General features: G+C 57.9%; 1 protein-coding gene across 1 annotated transcript; it reads left to right on the top strand.

The window, feature by feature from the left end:
- The first annotated feature begins 6,175 nt into the window (after positions 1–6,175).
- Positions 6,176–23,170, top strand: SLC2A5 (solute carrier family 2 member 5). Its single transcript, XM_040987660.1, has 12 exons — positions 6,176–6,211; positions 13,135–13,233; positions 13,674–13,834; positions 14,835–14,959; positions 17,638–17,790; positions 20,854–20,979; positions 21,066–21,253; positions 21,378–21,488; positions 21,856–21,957; positions 22,081–22,156; positions 22,436–22,563; positions 22,929–23,170. Exons 1-12 carry the CDS (start codon positions 6,176–6,178, stop codon positions 23,121–23,123), a joined length of 1,500 nt encoding a protein of 499 aa, XP_040843594.1. The 3' UTR covers positions 23,124–23,170.
- Positions 23,171–23,392: the final 222 nt, after the last annotated feature.

The raw sequence follows: 23,392 nt of genomic DNA, 5'->3' as shown, positions 1-23,392 counted from the left end.
AATCCCCCCTGGTGTGTGTGAGAGCACCCACCCGCTGGGGGCCTCCTTCATCCTAAGAGCTGCGGGCTGGTCAGCTGCAGGACAGTGACATTTCATCAAAATGGGACATCTGCCACAGGCCCTTATCAGTTAAAACGACCTGCAGCCATGGCTAGCCTACACCATTACCCTCAACATCAGATGGAGCAAATGACTCCACCCCGCGGAACTGGCGTTGCAGCTTAGACCGAGTCTGCACATACCTTTAGGATGCTTACACAACCAACTCTAACCGCTCAGCCCTCAGAACCAGCCCCATCAGTGAGAATCCGCCACGGGGAGCCTGCATTGTGGCTGCTATCTGGCATCCCCACACTGCAGTGTTAGTCTGAGTCCTGGCTATTCTGCTTCCAAACTAGCTCCCTGCTAATGCACTTGGGAGTGGAAGCGATGGTCCAGGTACTGGACCCCTGCCATCCACATGGCACACCTGGGTGGAGTTCCAGGCTCCTAGCTTCAGCCACTTGCAGAATGAACTAGTGGGTAGACATCTATTCCCCGCTCATTCCCTCACTCTGTTGCCCTGCCTTTCAAATAAGCACATCTTTTAAAATTACATGGATGTGAACCTGGTGCAGTAGCCTAGTGGCTAAAATCCTCACCTTGCACATGCTGGGATCCCATATTGGGCAGTGGGTCCTGTCCCAGCAGCCCTGCCTCCCATCCAGCTCCCTGCCTGTTGCCTAGGAAAGCACTCAAGGATGGCCCAAAGCCTTGGGACCCTGCACCTGCATGGGAAACCCAAAAGAAGCTCCTGGCTCCTGGCTCTGGATTGGCTCAGCTCCAGCCATTGCAGCCACTTGGAGAGTGAACCAGCAGATGGAGAGATCTTCCTCTCTGCCTTTCCTCCTCTCTGTATATCTGCCTTTCCAATAAAAATAAATATTTAAAAAATTACAAGGATGCATATGAATGAATGTATCTTTAATGGTCACCAATTAATTTTTTAAATTTTAATTTTGATGATGTTTACGTAATTGAGAGGGATGAATGCCCATGTGGACCACTGATTAGGTGGGAAAGCAATAGGGAAAGTGGATGAGATAATTGCTTCCAACTTTCCTCTCCCTGTATCTGGGGGAAGGAAGGAGAAATGGGGCGACAGCCACACCCAGCATACTAACCACATCCGTATCCAGGGTGGGGGACGGCCACCCAGGGTCCCCGATGTGGAGTGTGTTCCGAGGGTACTGCGTAAGTCATTTTTGTAGTTTCTGATTGTTGATTTTGTCGCTCCAAGGATGAGGAAATCTTTCCGAGGTGCACTGGCTGCCACAGTCCACCTTAGAGTCTTTACTCACCCAGATACTTGCTGTCAATGCTTGGCTGGGAGAGCTGTCCAGTGCATTCTCCCCTGTGTCCTATGCCATGGTAGTTGGTGTCCTCTGCAGGCCCCCATGAACTGCCACACCCCCCATGTGCACTGGGCGTGTCATCCACTGCCTCAGCTGCAGCAACTGAGGGGGCCTAGTTCTGACACGTGTACTCCACAATCAGATCTCAGATCCTGTGATTCTCCCCACGGTTGGAGTTCTGAGGCCAGTGGGATCCCCAAAGGAACCTTGCCAGAGATGACCCCAACCTGACTTCAGTGTATACCAGCCAGTGTGGGGTCCAGCTCTGCCAGTCACCCACATCAGCCTATACCCACACTGGTGGATGCAGTTGTTGGGTCAGTTCCGTCTCCAGCCACATCAGTGCAGACCAATGGATGCTGCAGCCCAGCCAACCCTGCCCACCACACACTCAGCCCTCACACCAGAAGGAGCTGCAGCCTAGTCAAAGCAACCCCCAAGAATTCCCTCTAGGTCCATCCCGAGCCCTGGTTCCTGTGCTTGCCACTATGGGCAGCAGACTAATCCAGTTGGTACCGCTTCCCATTTGGCTTTTGTGTACACCAATGGGTGCTGCAACCCACCTTACCATTCAGCCCACACTTAAGCTGACGGGTGCTACTACCTGTCCAGCCAAGCCTGCTCCAAGCCCTGGTTCTCATGTTCACCACTGGGAGTTGCAGCCCATAGAGAGGTGCCCACAGTTGCCCCACTGGGCCCACTCCTAGCCCCAGATCTTGCACTTTCTAAGTGGTTCTGCAGTCTAGCTTGATAGTCCCTGCCCCCATTCCCAGCATTTTCTGTGGCAAAGCCCAACTAGCCTGCACATACTCTGGCGCGTGTATACACCAGTGGGTATGGTTGCTTAGCCCAGCCTGGCTCTCCCCCTAACCCAGTTCACACGTAGCCTACTGCTGTTGTAGCCATGCCCAGCCTGGTCTGCCCCCAGTCCCAGCTCTCACGCTCACCAGCAGGAGCAATGTCCCAGCAGGGGAGCTCCTGCTTCCCCCTCAACTAAGCTTGCGACCCTCTCCCCACCCAGGGTCTTACTGTGCTGGTGGATGTTGTGGTACAGTCCGGCATGGGCCACCTCACCTCAGCGTTTACTGGAGGGTGTTGCAGCTTGACTTGCCTTCAATTCCTGCTCATGCTGGTGGATATGACAACCTAGCCCAGCCCAGTCAGCCCCCAGTCCTGGCCCTAATGTAAACTGGTTAGCATTACAGCCTAGGCTGCTGTACCCATTGGTACACATGAGAGCCAGAATGGCTATGGGCTAGCTGGATTAGGCTGCAGCACCAGCTGGCAGGTGTTGGGACTGGGTGCAAGTTATTTCAGGCTAGACTGCCATATTTTCCTGGTGGGTGCAAGATCCAGGGCTGGGAACATGCCTGGCAGAACTGTGGGTACTTTCTTGCCAAGCTGTACCTACCACTGGTAAGCACAGGAGCCAGGGCTGGGGGCAGACCAGACTGGACAAAGCGGCTGATAGCTGTCAAAATATGTGAGGGCCGGGTCTGGGGGTTGGTCAGGCTGAGCTAAGCTGCAGGGCTGAGCTGGGCTAGGCCGCAGCAGATGCTCACACACAAAACTGGACCTGGCAAGGGTTATTGGGGACCGCCACAACTAGACCGTGGCACCTGCTGGTATGTGTGAGGACCAGGTTTGTGGCAGGATTTCTGGCCTGGACTGCAGCGCCCACTGGCTTATGTGAGATACGGAGCTGAAGTGAAACTGTCCAGACAGCTGCATCCAGCAGTGTGCGCGTTGGCTGGTGCAGCCGACAGACCACACCTTTCCTACACAAACTGGCACACGCAAGAGTCAAGTTTGAGAAACCCCAGGTGAGGTTTCTTGGTGGACTCCCAGCTAGGCTGCTGGACTCAGACCCTGGCCACAGGGGAAAATCACAGGATGTGTGGTCAGTCTTGGGGTGCATCTATTGGGACTGCACCTTGTAGGAGATTGATGCCTGGCAGTGGACAGCATGTCCAGTGCACACGGGAGACAAGGCTGGACAGGGGATGTAAACCGCCTTATCAGAGGATGGAAAGCAGAACAGGCTGAACAATTCTCCTGGCCAAGCCAGCAGCATGTTCCTGGCTCTGTGTACTAAAGTGGACTTTGTCAACCAGTAGACCTTGGAAAGATTTTATCAACCCTAGAGCAATGAAAGCAACAACTTCTCAGAACTTTCAAAACCACCCAAGTAGCACCCTTGGAACGCTCTTCCCCACATCAGGGTCTCTGAGGCGTCATCAAAGGACCATCCCCATCCCCAGGTGTTGATGTGGTATAACAGCAAGGAGCGGCCCTCTCCCCCTTCCTCCCCTATGGACACAGGAGGAAAAAAAATTAGAACATGTGTCTTCCCTACCTTTCTCCATACCTGACCCCATCCCTCTCAACTATAAATAATATCAAAAATAAATTTTTTAAAAAGAGAGAGACTAGAGAGGAAAAAGGGGGGGGGGGGATTGGCTCTCTTTGGAACCTTCCCATCAGTGCAAAAACCCTAATACAATCTCCCCATGATGAATCAAATCTACACAACAAGAAAGTTGGGGCAGGTGGTCGGGAGCCAGCACCAGGGATGGCCTGATGATCCGCTTTCCCTTTAAAAGTTTTTCTTGGGCTTTTTATCAGATGCCCCATTCAGCTCACAGATCAGTTCCTTGAAAATATTAGTACACGTTCCTCAGACACGCCCCAGCCTGCTATCTGCAAATGGCCAAAAGGCCTTTGGTTAATAACCAGTGCTGCTCGTTATGGTGGCTGTCAACTGCAAAGAGAAAACAGCCCCAACCAACACGGTGTCAGGGGCAGGCCCAGCAGCCAGCCTGCCCATGGTCACCGTTCCCTCTGGAACAAACACTGGAGACTGCAAACGAAAGAGTCCACCTGCCGTGGGCGAGTTCAGGCCGCCCCCTGAGGCCAGCCTGAGGCCAGGAGTCTGGTCAACGCCTCAACTGGCCTAATGGTGGCCACGGAGGACTCAAGTGAGTGAGGTCCAGAGGACCAGAGAGGGCCAGTCCCAGGGTCCCCAGACCCAGCGCGTAGGAGCCAAATGGACTGGGAGCCAGCTGCATGCTGCCACCCACACGGGGGCGAGGGCCATAGCTCCATAGCCCCGCACCCTGGTGGCCTCCCAGTTGCCACTGCCTTCCAGCAGCCTCCCTCATTGCCCCGCCGGATGGTACCATGCTGGCTTTGTAGCTTCACTCTCCACAGCGCCCCAGGCTGGCCCACCCCACACCCTGGCGGCCTCCCTCAAGCCTCAATTCAGGCCTTGTCTCGGAGGCCTTGTGGCAGCGGTCTCCTCGGCGGCCCAGCACGGCCCAGCACGGCCCAGCACGGCCCTGCCCGCAGCCCCTCGGCCTTCCCAGGCCCTGGCGGCCTCCACGCCCTGCTCTCCCCCTCCTGCCCCGCGTGCACCCAGGCTGCCCTGAGAGCCACAGGCGAGCGTTGGTGACCCCGCGTGGTGCCCGCAACGCCCCGCAAACCGCAGAAAGCAGGTACGGCGGCCCTCGACTCCGCGGATGAATGATCGCTTGTGGGCTGCGGGCTGCACCACCGCCCCTTCCCCGCCGCAGCTGGGGCGGCCTCAGCCACTCCCCGCAGGGTTCGGTCCCCTCCGCGCGCAGAAGCCGGTCCCCTGACGTCCCCGCTAGGCGGGACGACGATAGCTAACTCCGCCATGTCTGGTTGGATGGCGCCGCCTTCAGTCCCCAGTGGTCGCTGTTTACCTCTCCCCAATGAAAGTGCATTGTCTTTGGAGAAGCTTTCCGCTCTTTGAAAATAACTGGAACCTTCCGCTCTTGCCATGCCTGCGACACAGAAAGGACGAGAAGGTAAGTGAAATTGGTGAGAGGAAACGCCCAGTGCCTCCGTGGGGAACCTCGACACACACGCGAACACACACGCACACGCACACGCACACACGCCCCTTCATGTCACCCATGCCAAGGAGCCCTGCTCACCTTGCTGCAAATGCCAGAGACGGTGCCCAGCACCTCATGGGTTCCCAGGAACTGTTCAGAAGATGAACCAGAGGATGAAAAGGGTAAGTTCAGTGGCTTTGTGCCATGGCCAATAAAGCCAGGAGTTTGTCCCCTGGAAGGTGAAACGCTGCAGGGCTGATGGGCTTTGGATTTTGGCCGTTTGGACTTCATGCCCAGTGCTGGCTGAGTGTGTGCTGACCACCCTGGGGCAGGCAGTGACCAGACCTGGGCCAGCAGCTGGGACTTGCTTTCCTTGCTCTGGCCACAGAGGGGTTCAGCAGCGATAAATGCGCAGGAAAGACCAGCTCCTTTAAAAGGGAAGTGAAATCCGCATTAGGCAGGCACGGCTGGCTGCAGGCTTCCGGGCGGGGATCGCGTGTAGTAGGCTTTCACGAGCTTTTGTGGTGCGGATGAGAGACGACAGCTGGTGCCTTCCCTGTGTTCCTTCCAGAAACAGCCCTTCCAGTCCCTCCCCACGAAGCTGACCGCTGACCGGTGGAGGCTGTGAACCGGAAAGAGGTGCCACAGACTGCCCACCATCAGGTGACACCGGCTCTCTGAGCCAAACCCAGACACTGCATTTCAAAGCAAAAGTGAGAAGAGGCCCAACGCCCCCACCCGGGTCCCCCACCCTCTCCGCCCCAGGTTCCTGAAAGGGTTATTCTGACTGGGGTTGGCAGTAAAAACGCTATTGGTTGCTCCTTGGCACGGCCAAAGTGCAGCCAGCTCGCTTTCTCTCACCTGGCAGCGCATGTGTCACTTGGAGGAGGTGGGCAAGCCTGCGGCTCTTCCAGAGCAGAGATGGAGCAAGAGGGCCCCAAGAAGAAGAGAGAAGGGGTGAGTGGCTGCAGCTCCTGGTCAGCAACTCTGGGACTCCGAGGGGTGGGGGCCCCTTGGAGGGGGCCAGCAGGGGTGCTCTCCCATCAGTGCTCCCCGAGGGAAGACAGACCCACAGCCAAAGCAGAGACCTGGAGGAGGGCTTGGTACCCCAGTGCTTGCACGGGGGGCAGAGCCGTTCCAGGAGCCAAGGCACAGCTCACAGAACCCTTCCAAGTCCTTGGGGAGATGTTGGGCTGTTTCCCTTGGGTCTCAGTTACATTTTAACGAGCATTCCAGGCAGATAACCTAGCAGTTTGGAGGGAAAGAGGAGAATCCCGCAGAAGGCGTCAGATTTGAATTGAGCTCGAAGCTGTCGCTGAGGTCCCTGCCTTTTAGAGAAAAAGGTTTCTGTGCCCTCCCACCACCCCTCCCATGCAATCGTAGTCTACTGTGAGAGCGCCTTGATTCAGGAACATACACAAGGACAGGCGGGGACACCTGGGGCTAACCCTTGGAGGGGATTTGTGTTTCATTCATAACGGCACCTTCAGCTTCTGTTTGTAATGGGGAAGGGTAGTTCATGTGCAAAACAACTTTGATTCAGGCAGGGACGGGCCATGTTTACCATAGATATGCTGGACACTGGCCCTGCCAGCCCCAAGGTGAGGCATCGATTTGGGTGGTGAAGACCTAGGAGGGTCACTCCTGCTCCATCCTAACTTTGAGCGCTGGGTGTCTCCATCTGTGAATGGGAATAGCAGCCAAACCAGCTCAGAGGATTAAGAGCAGTAAGACCATACATGTGGCGCACCTGGCATGCAGTGCCTTCTCCCCCCACCCACCCTGATGGTTGGGTTTTTCCGCCTCGGTGCTCTGGACTCTTGGCACTGGATAACTCTTTGTTATGTGTGTGTGATGTGTTCAGCAACCTGAGCCCACACCAGTAGCCCCATTCCCCCAGGTGTGACAGATTCTTCAAGAAGGCCCCAGTGGAGCATCGCTGCTTTTGAAGTTACTAAGCATCTTCCCTGGGGTCATCTCCCTTGCTTTTCACAAGTGAGAAACTGTTAGACAAGTCAAGCGCCGTCACTTCTGTTTGACAGAAAAGCAACGGGGCTCATGAGGACTTGGTTGTTTGGGGGACCACAGGAGGCCTGAAGTGTCCCCTAGGTTTGGCGTCAGAAAGGAAGGGAAATGTCCCCCTCTGCTCCCCACCCCACCCAGGGCTGAACCGTGCGTGGGAGAAGCCTTGTGTGGTGATTGAGCTGCACAAGGAGGCCAAGGACTGATGCCAGCCCAGCCTGGGGCGGGAGGCCTCCCACTGGCAACCCAGGTCGGCTCAAAGCAGAGATGGGTCAACCTACCTTTGGGAAGAAAGCCAGAGCATAGGCGGCACCAAGCAGAAGGCTCCGTAGAACAGCCCAAGTAATTTATGACAACCTGGGAGACTCCTGTGAGGAGCCATGGAGGATTTAGGGGCCAAGGAAAACGGGGGGTCGAGGTGGGGCTCCAGAGTCCGGGGGCACTGCAGGCAAGGGTACTGGGTGGTGGGTCAGGTCCAGGCCTGCCCACGGTGGCCAATGGCCTTTGCTGGCCTTTGTTCTTGCAGTGTCTATGGGATGTGCACCCAGAACTCAGTGTCTGAAAGAAAAAGATGATGTGGGTTAGGGGAAAAAAAAAAAAAAAACACAGCAACGTATTTGATGCAGAAGAATTATTGGATGAAGTCCAAAAAAAAAAAAAAGATATGCATTAAACATTAAGAATTGATTGTCCTGCAGTGCCTGCACCACTCGGTGGGTGAGCTTAGTTTCAGGGATAGGGAGCTTCCCGGCTGAAGTCCTCAGGCCCTCATGGGAGTCCATGGATGAGCTGGCCTCTGCGTCAGCCAGCTGACCAGGTGTCTTGGGGAGATGGTTTGGGTGGGGCCTCTTTCCTGTGTCCCTGAGCCACACCCAGGCTCAGCAGCGAGAGCGGCTGTTCCGCCGAAGTCTTGAAATGCTCTCCTCCAAATAGGAAAAACAAGAAGCCTAGTGCTGCGGGTGAAGCCAGCCCCCGGGGCGTCTGCATCCCATGTGCCCGGTTAGCATCCCAGCTTCTCTGCTTCCGGTCCAGCTTCCTGCTAAATGGGCACCTTGGGAGGCAGCAGGTGGGGCCCCAGGGCCTCTGCCACCCGTGCGGGAGGCCACGATGGAAGGCCGGCTCCTGACTTTGGCCTGGCTCTGTCCTGGCCATTGTGCAAGTGAATCTATGGATGAAGGATCTCTCTTTCTCTTGCTTTGCCTTTCAAATAACAAGCAACATTCAAACACCTGCAGGAGGAAGGCAGTTCCCAGAGGGTCGGAGGGATGTGATGTCTGGCTTCTCTGAAAACTGCCACCCACGATGAGGGCAGCGCCCTGGGCCCCTGAGCCGAGTCCACTCCTGGCCGCGGCTCGCTGCTCCAAGGGCTTCTCAGCAGCCTGGTCAGAGAGCTGCACCTTGTCTTCAGCCCATTCCTCTCCCTCATACCCTAACCCAGCCCAGCAGCAAACCCACTTCCCATCCCCCCTCCCTTTTTCTCCTCCTAGAAATTTAAGACTAGGAAGAAAGAGGGAGGGGGTGTAGGAGGGAAGAAGGCAGGAAGAGAACTGGCGTCCTCGTCTTTTTGTGTGCCTCTTACAAGATTGTTCATTGAGAAGATAACACACACCATGTAGTCTCAGCTCAACTTACAGCGTGTGAGCCATCACGCTTGAAATAGAAGGAGCCCTCGTGGTTTGTGTAACATGGATGAACCTAAGGAACATGAGCCAGGTGCAGGAACCACATCCTGCCGCAGCTCAGCTGCACCTGGAAGCTGAAAAGGCAGAGCTCACGGTCGGGGTGCTGGGTGCCCGGGGGCTGTGGGTGGGTCAGGAGTGCCGGGGCTGCGGGTGGGTCAGGGGTGCTGGGTGCCGTGGGCTGCAGGTGCTGGTCAGGGGTGCTGGGTGCCCGGGGGCTGCAGGTGAATCAGGAGTGCTGGGTGCTGGGGGCTGCAGGTGGGTCAGGGGTGCTGGGTGCCGTGGGCTGCGGGTGGGTCAGGGGTGCTGGGGGCTGGGGGCTGCAGGTGCTGGTCAGGGGTGCTGGGTGCCAGGGGCTGCAGGTGGGTCATGGGTGCTGGATGCCGGGGGCTGCGGGTGGGTCAGGGGTGCTGGATGCCGGGGGCTGCAGGTGCTGGTCAGGGGTGCTGGATGCCGGGGGCTATGGGTAGGTCAGGGGTGCTGGGTGCCGGGGGCTATGGGTAGGTCAGGGGTGCTGGGTGCCGGGGCTGCGGGAGCTCGTCAGGGATGCTGGACGCCGGGGGCTGCGGGTGCTGGTCAGGGGTGCTGGGTGCCAGGGCTGCGGGTGGGTCAGGGGTGCTGGGTGCCAGGGGCTGCGGGTGCTGGTCAAGGGTGCTGGGTGCCAGGGCTGCGGGTAGGTCAGGGGTGCTGGGTGCCGGGGGCTGCGGGTGGGTCAGGGGTGCCAGGGGCTGCAGGTGCTGGTCAGGGGTGCTAGGTGCCATGGGCTGGCTGCAGGTGCTGGTCAGGGGTGCTGGGTGCCAGGGGCTGCGGGTGGGTCAGGGGTGCTGGACGCCGGGGGCTGCAGGTGCTGGTCAGGGGTGCTGGGTGCCAGGGCTGCAGGTGATTTAGGGGTGCTGGAAGCCGGGGGCTGCGGGTGGGTCAGGGGTGCTGGACGCTGGGGAATGCAGGTGCTGGTCAGGGGTGCTGGATGCCGTGGGCTGGCTGCAGGTGCTGGTCAGGGGTGCTGGGTGCCAGGGGCTGCGGGTGGGTCAGGGGTGCTGGGTGCCGGGGGCTGCAGGTGCTGGTCAGGGGTGCTGGATGCCAGGGGCTGGCTGCAGGTGCTGGTCAGGGGTGCTAGATGCCGGGGGCTATGGGTAGGTCAGGGGTGCTGGGTGCCGGGGGCTGTGGGTGGGCCAGGGGTGCTGGGTGCCAGGGCTGCAGGTGCTGGTCAGAGGTGGGCAGAGCCTCCATTAAGCAGGATGCTCACGGTCTGCAGGTGAAGGGTACAGCGCAGGACCTGCGGCTAGGAGTGCTGCATTATAGACTGAGGGGCTTGCAATACACCTGCACACAAAGGCACTGGGTGGAGCAGCACTGGCAAGCACACTCCTCTGCACACCTTGCACACAGGTGCCGCGGGGCTGCCTGTGAGGTTACAGCCTCGTAAACACATCCTAAATTGAAAATGTGTCCAGGACACCTAACTGCCCATGCATCCTGCCTTAGTGCACCACGGTGCGGGAGGCCCACCGAGCGTCGTCCATGGCTGCTGCGCAGCACGCTGGGAGATGTCGCGCAGCAGTCCGCCGGCCCAGGAAAGGTCCAAGATCAGTGACGTCAGAACCTAAAAGCATTGTGAGGTGGGGAGCAGGTGCGCATGCTATCTTTGGTCCTTAGCAAATTTGTAAAACACTTAAACACGTCAGCACAGAGCTGAGCAGCCGATTTAGGGCATTTTCATCAATCCCCCAGAGAAACCTTGTCCCGTTAGGATCTGTGGGCAGTACCTTGTCCTCTGACCCCAGGCTCCTCTGTCTCCACGGAGTTGCCTAATCTGGACACTTGACACTGGCAGACAACTTGTGGCCTCTGTGAGCACCTTCTTTCATTAGACTACTGCTGTTTGTTTGTTCAAGACTTTTATTATTTGAAAGAGAGAGAAATCTCCCAAGCCCTCGTTCACTGTCCAAATGCCCGCAGCAGCCAGGGCTGTGCCAAGCTGAAGCCAGGAGCTCTGTCCTGGTTTCCCACACGACTGGCAGGGGCCCAGGCACTTCGGCCCTCATCAGCTGCTTTTTCCAGGAGTGTTAGCAGGGACCTGGGCCAGAAATGAAGCATCTGGAACTCGAACCAGCTCTCCAGTGTGGGATGGGACACACATGCACCAGCTGAACCCATGATGCCACAATGCTGACCCAATTTCCCCCCCTTAGCAGCTTCATTGAGATGTCATTGAGATGTAAAAATCGTGTTTTTATGACCCAAGCATGACGTTTTAATAGATGCACATGTCGTGAAATGGTGGCTGCAGTCAAGCTGGCTGATACCATCACCTCCTAATGGTGTGTGTGCACAGGTGGGGACACAGTGTGTGCACATGTAAGTGAATGTGTGTGAGCAGTGTGTATGTGTAGTCAAAGGTGCCGTGTATACACGTGTCTGTGTGTGTACAGTGAGTATGTGTGTGCATAAGTTGGGGATTCAGTGTCCGCGCGCACGTGTGTGTGTGTGTGTGCGTGCGTGTGTGTGTGTGAGCAGCGCGCAGTGCAGTCAGCCCTCTGGAGGGCTCTTTCCAGGCGCAGCTCTGTGGGCCCCAGGGCTGGGCAAGGACGCTGCTGTGTCTCCCACTGCCCAGCTGCCTCACGTCGCTCTCTCTGGAGATCCTGTTTGAGTCAGGAAGCCCTAAAAATCTCCGCTAGCCCAAGGGTGCTGGCAGGGGTGAGCGAGAACATGCCACATGTGAAAGACGACCGTGACCTTGTAGATGAGGCAGGTGCTGGCATGCAAGCTTCTGTGGTTGGCATCCCAGGCCCTCCGGCAGCCGACTGCACTGTAGGCCAGATGTGGTGACCATGAGCCCTGCGGAGGCTCTTGGGTGTCCCTGCCCTGATGCTGGAGAAAGCAGGAAGGTAGCTGGGAGCAGTGCATACACCTGCCGCAGGAGGTCTGCGTGACTTGTCACTGAGGCACTCCACACGCCAAAGGGCGGTCGTGTCACAGGACATGCGACGTCTGTATTTAAATATTTCATCCCTGGGCCTTCTTCTGGCAGCAAAAGCACAGGGCTAGGGAAGGTCCACCAGTGATACCAAATAACGAAACATTTTCACAATCAAGAAGTTTTTAATCTAAAAATCATAGAGACAGAGGGAGAGACTGAGAGGTCTTCCGGCAGTTGGTTTATTCTGCAGATGACTGCAGCAGCCAGGAACTAGGAGCTTCATCCGAGTCTTCCACGTGGGTGCAGGGGCTCAAACCCTTGGGCCGTCCTCCGCTGCTTTCCCAGGCCGTAAGCACGGAGCTGGATCAGAGGTGGAGCAGCCGGGACACCAACCCACACCCACTTGGGAGCAGGCTACAGCGGGAGGCAGCTCTGCCACAACACCCAATGCCAGCCCCATCATTTTCACTTTTTTTGTGTGTGGCATTTTTTATTGAGATGGTGCCTGGGTGCATGTGCTCTGGCTGGTGGCCGGCACACGCAGCCCCTCGGGGGAGGGTCAGGAATCCACTGGGGCTGGTGGAACAGTCTTCCACGAGGAGCAGGTGGGGTGGGACTTGCAGCCATATCTAGGGGAACAGAGGCCGGGCCTGCTGGGACCCTCTGGGCATTCACAGCCTGACCCCCACAGCCAAGACCGAGGCAGCTCTGGAGGCCAAGAGAGTCACAGCGGAGAAAGCCGCTTCTAACCCTACCCTAAGGCAGGTGAGAGGGGCTGGAGGATTGCTGTTACAGCGCCTTCTTTTCTGTTTGTTTGTTTGTTCTTTAAAGATTTATTTAGTTTTATCGGAAAGGCAGATTTACAGAGAGGAGAAACGGAGATCCTCCATCTGCTGGTTCATTCCCCAAATGGCCGCAATGGCCAGAGTTGAACCAAGCCGAAGCCAGGAGCCAGGAGCTTCCTCCAGGTCTTCCATGTGGGTACACATCCTCTGCTGCTTTCCTAGGCCATAGGCAGGGCGTTGGATCGGAATGGAACAGCCGGGACTCAAACCAGTGCCCATATGGTATCCCAGCGCTGCAGGTGGAAGAATATGCTAAGCCACTGCACTGGACTGTGCTGCATTTCTAGGAGAAGCAAAGCCAGGGCCCTCCAGCCCAGGAGCCATTGTATCCTGACTTAACCCCCTCTTCCCCAACCCCATTCTTTGCTCTCTTCCTCCCCAACCCCCTGCTCATTCTCCCCCTCCCTCCCACAGAGGCTGACGCTTGTGCTGGCCTTGGCCACCCTGATCTCTGCCTTCGGGTCCTCCTTCCAGTATGGGTACAATGTGTCTGTGGTCAACTCCCCTGCCGAGGTTTGTCTCCGAGTCCCCGATCAGCAGGGAGTGGGCTGAGAGCAGGTCCAGGTGGGGCTGGGCACTCCGCGGGGGCCTCAGGCTGCACCCTCGGGGCGTGGCACAGACCCTTGGGGATGAGCCAGGTCCCCCAGGTGCTGCTTGCCACCTGGGGCATGGGAGAGCCTGGCCCTGCTGTGTGCTTAATGGGCTGGCTCCAGGAGCTGCCTGGGGCTCCCACGGCCTAACGGGGCAGAGAGCACCAACAGTGAGGAGCAGGGGGTGTCCCCTGTGGCTGAGGCCTGCCCGAGGCCTCCTAACACCTACCACTCACTTGGGCCCAACACTCTCTGCCCTGACAGGGCCCTCCTAGGGTTGGGGGTGGGCTGGGCGGGCCGTAGCGACTTCGGCCCAAGCATGTGCCAAGCTGGCTCACCCTGTTCTTCTGTTGCATGCCCCAGCTCATGAGGCAGTTCTACAATGACACCTACTATGACCGAACCGGCGAGCTCATCGATGAATTCCCCCTGACCTTGCTGTGGTCCGTGACCGTGTCCATGTTCCCCTTCGGAGGTTTCATCGGATCCCTTCTGGTCGGCCCCTTGGTGAACAGATTTGGCAGGTGAGGGGAGATGGGGACCCATCGCTAGGCTCCCTCAGCTGGGCCATGCCCAAGCCAGTAGGCAGGGTCTCGATCCAGCGCTTCTCCCAGAGGTGGCAAGGACCCATGCACTTGAACTGCCACTGATGCCTCCCAGGGTCCACATTAGCAGGAAGCTGGAGTCGGGAGCCTGAACCAGGCATTGAACCCAGGTCCTCTAAAATGGGCCGCCGCCATCTTCACCGCCGGGCCAAACACCTGTGAAATGTAGGCCTGCAACTGAAATCCTTACCACAAGACCAGGGTAGTGACCATTTCCGTGATTTTCATTTTCTAAGCGGTCAGGCCTGGGTCCATGTTGAGGGACTGGGTCACGAGTGGGGCCATTGGTGGCGTCACAGTGAGGTCCCCTCCACGAGACGCATGCTTGGCTTCTGCCAGGATCTCCAGGGCCCGAGTCTTCCCCTGGGCTTGGCCCTGACTTAGATGGGAAGATTCTTCCCAGCGTAACTCAGATTGCCTTTATCTACTTGAACGAGTATTTCTACTTAACTTTTTGTTAATGCAAGCATTTAAAGGTCATAATGGTTGAAACGGAAAAAAAAAAAAGAAAAAGTTGTAATGGTGTCAAAATCTCTTTGCTGCTTCTCCTGAAATAGTCATGTATCTCCCCAGCACAGTCTTTAAAATGAGCTGCACGGAAAGATTTGCACACGTGTCACTGAATTCAACCTGGCAATGCTTCCTTTAGGACTGGGCATCTACATCCATGTAGGCGAGGTCAGCCTAGTCCTTTTTGTCCAACTTCCTCACCCAGTTTGGGTTTCAAGATTACACTAGCTGATCATCGTTGCTGTTGGCTCCCATGCAGAACGTAGCTGCCCCAGGCTGTGCCCTTGACCATGGTGTTCTCAGGTCCCGGGAAGCGGAGCACGCGTCAGTCTTGATCCTGGGGGCGGGGGACATTTGGTGACCATGACCCCTTCAGCCAGCCCAACTGCAGCTGCTCTGTTCCGTGCAGAAAAGGAGCACTCCTGTTCAACAACATCTTCTCCGTGGTGCCCGCCGTCTTGATGGGGTGCAGCGAGATCGCCAAGTCCTTTGAGCTTATCATTGTCTCCAGGCTGCTGGTGGGCATCTGTGCAGGTGAGCAAGGCAGGGCTCTCCAGTGCCCGGGGGTTGAGGACCTGCAAGGAGGAGGCAGACCCGGGCCTGCACCCGTCCGCGGTCTCCAATGCACAAAGATGTGCCCTGGGCAGCATGTCTGGGCGCCCACGTGACTGACTCCACTTCCCTGCGGGGTCTCCTGCACCGGAAGCTGCTCTTTAAACACTGATACACAGGTTCAAGTTGCGCAGAGTTCTTCCTATTAAATCCAGACGGCTTTCTCCTCCTCTGCTCCCCCTTTTCCTATCTCCTCCTTCTCTTCCTTCACCTGAAAGGCAGAGACACTGACTCACAAAGCAATCTCCTAACCACTGGCTCACTCCCCAGATGCTCACCCAGCCAGGACCAGGCCACACTGAGGTCAGGATCCTGCAGTCTGGGGGAGGGACCCAATCGCATGCATCAGGTGTGTTAACAGGAAGCTTGGATGAAGAGCCAAGATTCAAACCCAGGCCCTAGGAGCTGGGGTATGGACAGCACCAAACGGTGACTCTCATCTCTTTTTAAAAATAGTACATCTTTCCTTATTAAATATTGATTTATTTATTTTAAAGATTTTAAAATTTATTTTCATTGGAAAGTCAGATATACAGAGAAGAGGAGAGGCAGAGAGGAAGATCTTCCATCTGCTGATTCATTCCCCAAGCAGTCACAACAGCCAGATTTGAGCAGATCTGAAGCCAGGAACCAGGAGCTTCTTCCGGGTCTCCCATACAGGTACAGGGTTCCAAGGCTTTGGGCCATCCGCAACTGCTTTCCCAGGGCACAAGCAAGGAGCTGGATGGGAAGCAGGGCTGCCGGGACACAAACCAGCACCCATATGGGATCCAGACATGTGCAAGGCAACAACTTAAGCCGCTAGGTTACCGTGCCAGGCCCAGATTTATTTATTTGAAAGACAAAGTTACAGAGAGATTTCCATCTGCTGGTTTACTCCCCATGTGGCTACAACAACTGGGGCTGGACCAGGTCGAAGCCAGGAGCAAGGAGCTTCACCTGGGTCTCCCACATGGTGGCAGAGTACCTAGCACTTGGGCCATCTTTCTCTGCTTTTCCAGATGCCTTATCAGAGAGCTGGATTGGAAATGGAGCAGCCGTGCAATACTGTAATACTAACACTGCAATACTGTCCCCTCCAGTCCCATTGTTTATCTCAGTGTTTCATAAGCTGTAGATATCAGCTAGGACGGGGCGACACCAATTTACTGAGGAGTATTTCCTTTTTTAAAATGGAATAGACTGTATCCTGTGCAGTAAGTGCTGTCCCGGGAATCTTTTGTGTCTTGCTTATCTGTATATGTATTGGAGAAGCAAGCGGATCGGAAAGCTCCGGAACAATGTCCTGTATGAGACGAGCTGGGAGTGACAGCTCTTCCCACCGTCAGACAGCAGCAGTGGTCAGGGGCCAATGTCGGTGAAGCAGGGTGGCGGCTGCTTGGGTGCCCGCATCCGACACCACAGAGCCTGGGTTCAGGGTCCTGCTGCCCTGCTTCCTACCCATCCCAGGAGGCAGCAAGGACTCAGGTCCCTAACTGCCCGCTTAGGGGACCTGGTAGGGTTCCAGGCTCTTGGCATCAGCCTGGCCCAGCCACAGCTCTTGCAGACATTTAGGGAATAAGCCAAGAGAGGAAAGATCTCTCCCCGACCCTTTCAAATAAATAGACAGTCTTTATGCTAAAAAAAAAAAAAAAAAAGAAAAAAAAAGAAAAAAGAAAAATGGCCTTGCCATTTTGAGGTGGTCGTTGTCCCCCTGTTATGATATGCTGAGGTCTGAGCTGGCACTTCCAGGCCCCAAATTCTGGAAGGACTTCCCCTCCCCCTGCAGCCTCTGGCCTTGGGGGACGTTGTCCCTGGCCGAGACACACAGAGGGCTGCCATAAAGATAGCAGACAGAAAGGCCTTGGCATTGGGGGCGTGCAGTGTCTCTTAAATACCGAGCAGAGATAGCCAGAAACCACTGCCACACAGCAAGCTCGGCCGATGCCTCCTGTTAGCAGCAGCTCTGACCTGTGCCTGCCACAGACTCAGCTTCCCCGGCATTCCCCGGTGAGGCCGACCTCCCTTTGTGGGGCTCAGCTCAACCCTGGAACAGGTGTATGATGTTCAGACTAATAACAACCCATAAGGCCCCTGCCTCCGGTGCTTTAAGGAGAGTCCGGTGGAGCAATGCTGGTCCACAGGAGATCCCTCGGAGGCCTGTCGGCTGCAGTCCCCCCGATTCTCAGTCAGTTCCAGTGTGATGGGTATATATACAGGCTTTGGGAGTTGAGTCCCTGTCGGCCATCGCTCGGAGCCAAGTGGAAGTGCAATCCTTCCGCGTGGGGCGAGTAAGGCCAGCGCTCGGTGGTGAATCTCACTCCAGCTGCGTTTCATCTGACGGTCTCCTGCATCAGTTCATCACATCACTTCTGTGCTTCCATTGCAAAGCTGGCTGGCAGGGGTCCTGATTGGCCCTGGGCAGCAAGAGGGAGTGAGGTGTGGGCCCTGGTGGGGCCTTCCTGTCCTCACTGCTTGCCCCTCGTGGAACTGGGAGGAACTGGAGCTCCAAGGGTGTTGGTCGTCTAGCGGCTTGCTCAGGAGGGTGGGCACTGGGCGAGGCGGCTTGTCCCTGCCGGGCTCCCTCAGCCTGAGTGCGCCTCTTCCTTCACCTCCACCAGGTGTGTCTTCCAACGTGGTCCCTATGTACCTGGGGGAACTGGCCCCCAAGAACCTGAGGGGTGCCCTTGGCGTGGTGCCGCAGCTCTTCATCACCATCGGCATCCTCGTGGCCCAACTCTTCGGCCTCCGGAGTATCCTTGCCAACCAAAAAGGTGAGTACGGTCTTCCTGAAACCGGAACTTCTGCCTGGTCCCTTGCTGCCCCTGGGACACGATGCCTTTGGGGCCCAAGTGGCCTTCTGTCTGGTGGAGTGGCTGTTCTGGGGACTCCGCTGCGGCCAAGGCCCACGAGGCAGGCATGCTCTTGGCACACAGCAGGCTGGTGCTGAAGCGTCCCTCTTAGGAGAGGAGTGAGGTGGCCTCAGGAGAGGGTGGACTGACTGGCAGGGGTCCTTTGTCTCTGGCCTGTTCTGTGGCTGTCCTATAGGAGCCTGTGGCCAGTGACAGCCTGCAGTGTGCCCAGCCCTCTGCCCAAGGCCTTGGAACTGTCCTCTTTCATAGGCCAGAAAGGGAGGAGTGAGAGTCAGGTTCACGTGCCTGCCCCACCACACACACCGAGGTGGGCTGAGAACGTCTCTGCCCCTGACTCCTCCTTCCGTAAGGCTGTCTGGGCCGGACACACAGGAGGGGCACAGGAAACGAGGACCCACATTGCTGCAGCCTGGCCAAACCTCCATACAGTCAATCACACCAGTCACCCGCTGACCAGCACACCTGTCCAAACTTGTACTGCGTTCCTTCCTGTGGACGAGGGGCCGGGTCTTCTGTCTCTACTTACAGACTCCTCCACACTGCCCCGCCAGGCGTGTGCTGTGTTTGGACCCGTTCTTCAGGTGCATATCCTGAGGCTCAGCAAAACTGGGTAACTCGTCCCAGTCCCCGTGCAGGATGTGGACCCTGCAGCCTGAGCCTAGCTCTGAAGTAACCACCACACCTCTCTGTGCACACACCCCTGTGCATGCCAGGCCACCTGTGCTGAGCGCCACAGCCCCCCTCCCGGGAGCTGGCATTGGCAGGGAGCATGCTAGGTCGCTTTGTCTCAAGGAGCTCCCCAGCAGCGGGATGGAAGAGGGGCTTCAGAGGGGCTGACCTGCGGGGCAGTGGGCCCAGCACTGCAGACCTGTGCAGAGGAGACAGAATGCCACGACCCTGCGTGTGCACGCTGGGCTGTGCGTGGGGACTCCCCTCCAGATGTGTGTGCATGTGCAGGGCTGGACTTTCCTCACTTTGGGACCCCTGGCACACAAAAGGTGCTCAGGAAACAGGACGGCCGGGAGGGAGTGGAGTCAGAGAAGGTTCCAGAAGAAGCAGAGGGAAGGGCAGCCTGTCGAAGGCTGCTGGGAAGCCGAGGAAGGCTCAGACCAGCAGTGATATCTGGATTTGGTCACCGGGAATCCTCAGCCATCCAGACAAGTTTCAGTTTGGGGGACAAAGAGATCCCCAAGCTCAGACAACCATGGCCTGTGTGGAAGCCGAGAGGCCTACACCTGCTGTCCACTGTGCAGGGCACTGACAAAGGGTCGGGTCAAGAGGGCAAGAGGGGGCTGATGAGGTGCCGATCCAGCCTGGAAGTGGTGGACAGGGCGGAGGTTGAACTTGTTGGTGGATGGCATCTGTGTCTGATGGAGCAGGGACAGGCTGCAGTCAGGAGAGCTGTGGCTAGGGTGTGGGCCGGGCGGGACACAGAGGCTAGAAACGCTTGGTTTGTGCCTCTTGGGCAGTTGGAATCTGGCAGGTCTCAGGCTTCACTCCGATTGAAGTCTGTCTGCCACGTGGTTAAGAGTAGCTGGGTTGCAACCTGGCTAGGTTCAAATATCATCTTTGTTCCCAACAATGGGTGATTTGGGGCAAGGGATCGAAGTTCTGCCTCCTGAGTGTCTGCTTGTATCAAATGTGGTAGCTCCTCACTGCAGTACTGAGCAGAGTCAACAAAAGGCGCCTGGACCAGTGCCGCTCACAGGTGCCCAGCAGCCCAGCGGCTGCACAGCCACGGGAAGCAGGTGCTGTCCCCTCCTGCAGGGGCCTGAGCTGCCCATTTATTGAGAGAGACTTCCCAGCAACTGGTTCACCCCTCAGATGCCTTCGATGGCTAGGGCTGGGCCATAGCTGGAGCTGGGAGTCAAGGTTCCCACTTGGATGTCAGGAGCCCAGCTGTGTGAGCCATCAGCACTGCCTCTTACTATTTGCATTGGATCTGTGGCTCCGATGTGAGCCACAGGCATCCTAACCAGCAGGTTGGATGCCCGCCCCATGTCACTGCTCTCACGGTAAAATATAGACGGTATGTATGTTTCCCAGTAAAAACAAAGGAAAAGCCCAAACAATGTGATTATTTGTCTATTCACATAAAAAACAAACATCGGGCGAGTGTGATGCCGCAGTTTAAGCCTTTACTCACGACGCTGGCATCTCATTTCAGAAACACTGGCTCTGGTCCCAGCTGCTCCACTTGGATTCAGCTCCTGCTAACGCAGGTGGGAAAGCAGTGGGTGATGGCCCAGAGCGTGGGCCCCTGCCGCCCACATGGGCGAGCCGGATGGAATTTCTGGTTCCTGGCTTTGGTCTAGCCCAGCTGTGGCTGTTGGAGCCATTTGGGGGATGAAGCAGCACGTGGCAGATCTCTCTCATGCCCTCCCTCCCTCCCTGTCACTCTGATTTTAAAATAAACAGAAGAGAAGGAAGCAGACACCTCTGTAATGATTCCCCAGGTCTGGAAAGAACCATGCAGCCCCTGATCCCCTGTGTGCCCCTCTGCTGTGCCCACCACCCTGCCCTGCCCCTCAGGAAGCCACTAACCATGGTCATTTCCTGGCCTTGCCTCCCTTTGGTAGTGGTGGGTGGTACCTGCTTGTGAGCATCCCAGAAGGAAGCCACACTGTGTTAACCGTGGTGGCACCCGGTCGCCCGTTTGGAAGCTGCCCAGTGTGTGGATACCCACAGCTTACAGATCCACATGTGTGGGGTTGTGCTAGCCAGTGCAGTCCAAGTGGTCCTGGTAGCCCAGGCCCGGGTGTGGTGAGGTCAGCCCGGAAACAGCAGCCCTTGACCCAGCATGCATGTGGCCGTGGTGGGACTGCCCCCTTGTCCACATGCGGTCAGCATCCGGCAGGGGTACACCGAGTGTCCACTTTTCCCAGGCACTGCTCTGGGTGCTGGGGGGAGAACGTGTCCCTTGGCACGCGGGTGGCCCGGCCCTCAGCTGCCCACTGCTTTCAGGTTGGCCCATTCTCCTGGGGCTGACGGGCATCCCCGCGGCACTGCAGCTCCTCACCCTGCCCTACTTCCCCGAGAGCCCCAGGTACCTGCTGCTCGGGAAGAAGAACCAGGAGGCCGCCAGGAAGGGTAACGTGGACCTCTCGGGATGGGGGATCAGGGGTCCCTGCCCGCTGCAACCCTTTGTCTACATCCCCTGCCTCGCACCCCCTCAGCCCTGCAGAGGCTGCGTGGCTGGGATGAGGTGGACGAGGAGCTGGAAGAGATCCGACGGGAGGACGAGGCCGAGCGGGCCGCGGGCTTCGTGTCGGTGCGGCGGCTGTGCAGCACGCGGGCGCTGCGCTGGCAGCTCATCACCGTCGTGGCCCTCATGGGCGGCCAGCAGCTGTCGGGAGTGAATGCGGTGCGGAGCGGGGGCAAGGCGACCAGGAGGGGCCAGGGCGGAGGGCAGGGCTTGGGCAGAGGGCCGTGTCCGGCAGGACGCGCCCCCAGGTCCTCAGCCCACGCCTGCCATCATCCCCTTCCAGATTTACTACTACGCAGACCAGATCTACCTGAGTGCCGGCGTGAAGAGCAATGACGTCCAGTACGTGACGGTCGGCACCGGGGCTGTAAACGTACTGATGACCATCTGTACCGTGAGTGTCCCCAAGAGGGAGGCTCTGCCCCACGGGAAGCTTCGCTTGCTGCCAGGCTGAGCGCGCCTAGCTCCCTCTGCCCCCCAAGGCCACTGATTGGCAGATACGAAGCGTCCAGGGCTGGGTGGACTCCTAGGGAGGCCCAACCACTTCGAAGTTGAGTCTGGCCTTGGAGCAGCAGGACCCGGCCTCCAGCGTCCTGGTTTGGGCCAAGTGATGGGGAGTCCCTGACGGTGGGCACCTGTAGCCCAGTGCTGTAGCCAGCCTTCCCCTCCCCACCCCCAACATCCTTTGGCATGCAGCAGGTACGGCCTGGGCGGTCCTCCCAGGGGCTCCCCTGAGCTGCCCCAACCCCTACCCTTGGCAGGTGTTTGTCGTGGAGCTGTTGGGGAGAAGACTGCTCCTCCTCCTCGGCTTCTCCATCTGCTTCGCTGCCTGCTGCGTGATCACAGTCGCACTGGCCCTGCAGGTGAGGGGGAGCCTCACCTGTGCCAGCCTCACCGTGCCAGCCCCAACCTGCACCCACGGCCCCCTTCCAGCCCTGGCCCTGCAGGTGGAGGCTGCAGATATGAACCCTCTTCCTCTCCCCCAGGACACGGTCTCCTGGATGCCTTACCTCAGCATTGCCTGCGTCATCATCTACGTCATAGGACATGCCATCGGGCCCAGTACGTAGGCCAGCCGGCTCTCTCGCACGCCAGCCCTGCACGCTCGTGGCCCAACTACCTCCCAGAGGCCGCGAGGGGGCACTGCTCCGCCCCACCCAGTCCTCGTCCCCTTTCTGCTGTGGGGGTGGGGAGGGAAGGCCAGGCCAGAGGCCAATGGATGCTGTGAGGGACATCACAGGGGAGGCTCCTCGTGGTTCCTGGGGCCAGGCAGCTGCAAATGCAGGTCTCAAGGAGTCTGTGACCTGGCCAGGGAAGACAGCTGCCCCTCTTTCCGCCCAGGCCCCATCCCGGCCCTGCTCATCACGGAGATCTTCCTACAGACCTCGCGGCCAGCTGCCTTCATGGTGGGGGGCAGCGTCCACTGGCTCTCCAACTTTGCTGTGGGCCTGGTCTTCCCGTTCATTCAGGTGAGTGAGACCTGGGGCCCCATGCTGCAGGATCCCCCAAGAGCGATGCCAGCCCAGCAGCCAGCTCCTTCCTGCCCCTCCCAGCTCCTCTTGGCTCCTCACTGCCCCTTCCTGCCCCTCCCTGCCCCTCACTGCCCCTCCCTGCCCCTCACTGCCCCTCACTCCCCCTCACTGCCCCTCCCTGCCCCTCCCTGCACCTCTCTGCCCCTCACTGCCCTCACTGCCCCTCCCTGCCCCTCACTGCCCCTCACTGCCCCTCACTGCCCCTCACTGCCCCTCCCTGCCCTCACTGCCCCTCCCTGCCCCTCACTGCCCCTCTCTGCCCCTCCCTGCCCCTCACTGCCCTCACTGCCCCGTCCCCTCAGGCGGGCCTCGGTGCATACAGTTTCATCATCTTCGGTGTCATCTGTCTGCTCACCACCATCTACACCTTCATGATCGTCCCCGAGACCAAAGGCAGGAGCTTCATCGAGATCAGCCAGACATTCAACAAGATGAACAAGGTCTCAGAGGTCTCTCCCCAGAAGGAGGAGTCTCTTGCAGTCTCTTCCAGTTTCTGAGTAGCCTCCCGGAGAGAGGCCCGTGGCACACCAAGTGGAGCTTTCCCTCAGCCTTCTCTCCTGACTTCCGGTTGCGTGGGGCCAATCAGGTGTGGACACTGTCCGAAGTCCCGGCTGTCTCTTCCCACCCCCATCCCAGGGTGGCCGTCTCCAGCCCTTAGCTGACTGACAGCCGCTGCCCTGCTGGGCAGGCTGTCGCAGGGCTCCAGGTGACTCAGCTCTTGTGAGAGACATGACTCCGAGTAGGCGACAAGCTCTTCCTGAGCTCA

The sequence above is a fragment of the Ochotona curzoniae genome, unplaced genomic scaffold (genome assembly GCF_017591425.1).
Source record: "Ochotona curzoniae isolate NIBS_2020 unplaced genomic scaffold, NIBS_Ocur_1.0 contig_4792, whole genome shotgun sequence".
In the NCBI taxonomy this organism is placed as follows: domain Eukaryota; kingdom Metazoa; phylum Chordata; class Mammalia; order Lagomorpha; family Ochotonidae; genus Ochotona; species Ochotona curzoniae.
This window is presented reverse-complemented; position numbering and strand designations above follow the sequence as displayed.

Coding starts and splice junctions, on each gene's coding strand:
- SLC2A5 (XM_040987660.1), top strand. CDS start 6,176: ATGGAGCAAGAGGGCCCCAAGAAGAAGAGAGAAGGG. Junction 14,960..17,637: donor GCTGGTGGGCATCTGTGCAG/GTGAGCAAGGCA, acceptor CACCTCCACCAG/GTGTGTCTTCCAACGTGGTC. Junction 21,489..21,855: donor TACTGATGACCATCTGTACC/GTGAGTGTCCCC, acceptor TACCCTTGGCAG/GTGTTTGTCGTGGAGCTGTT.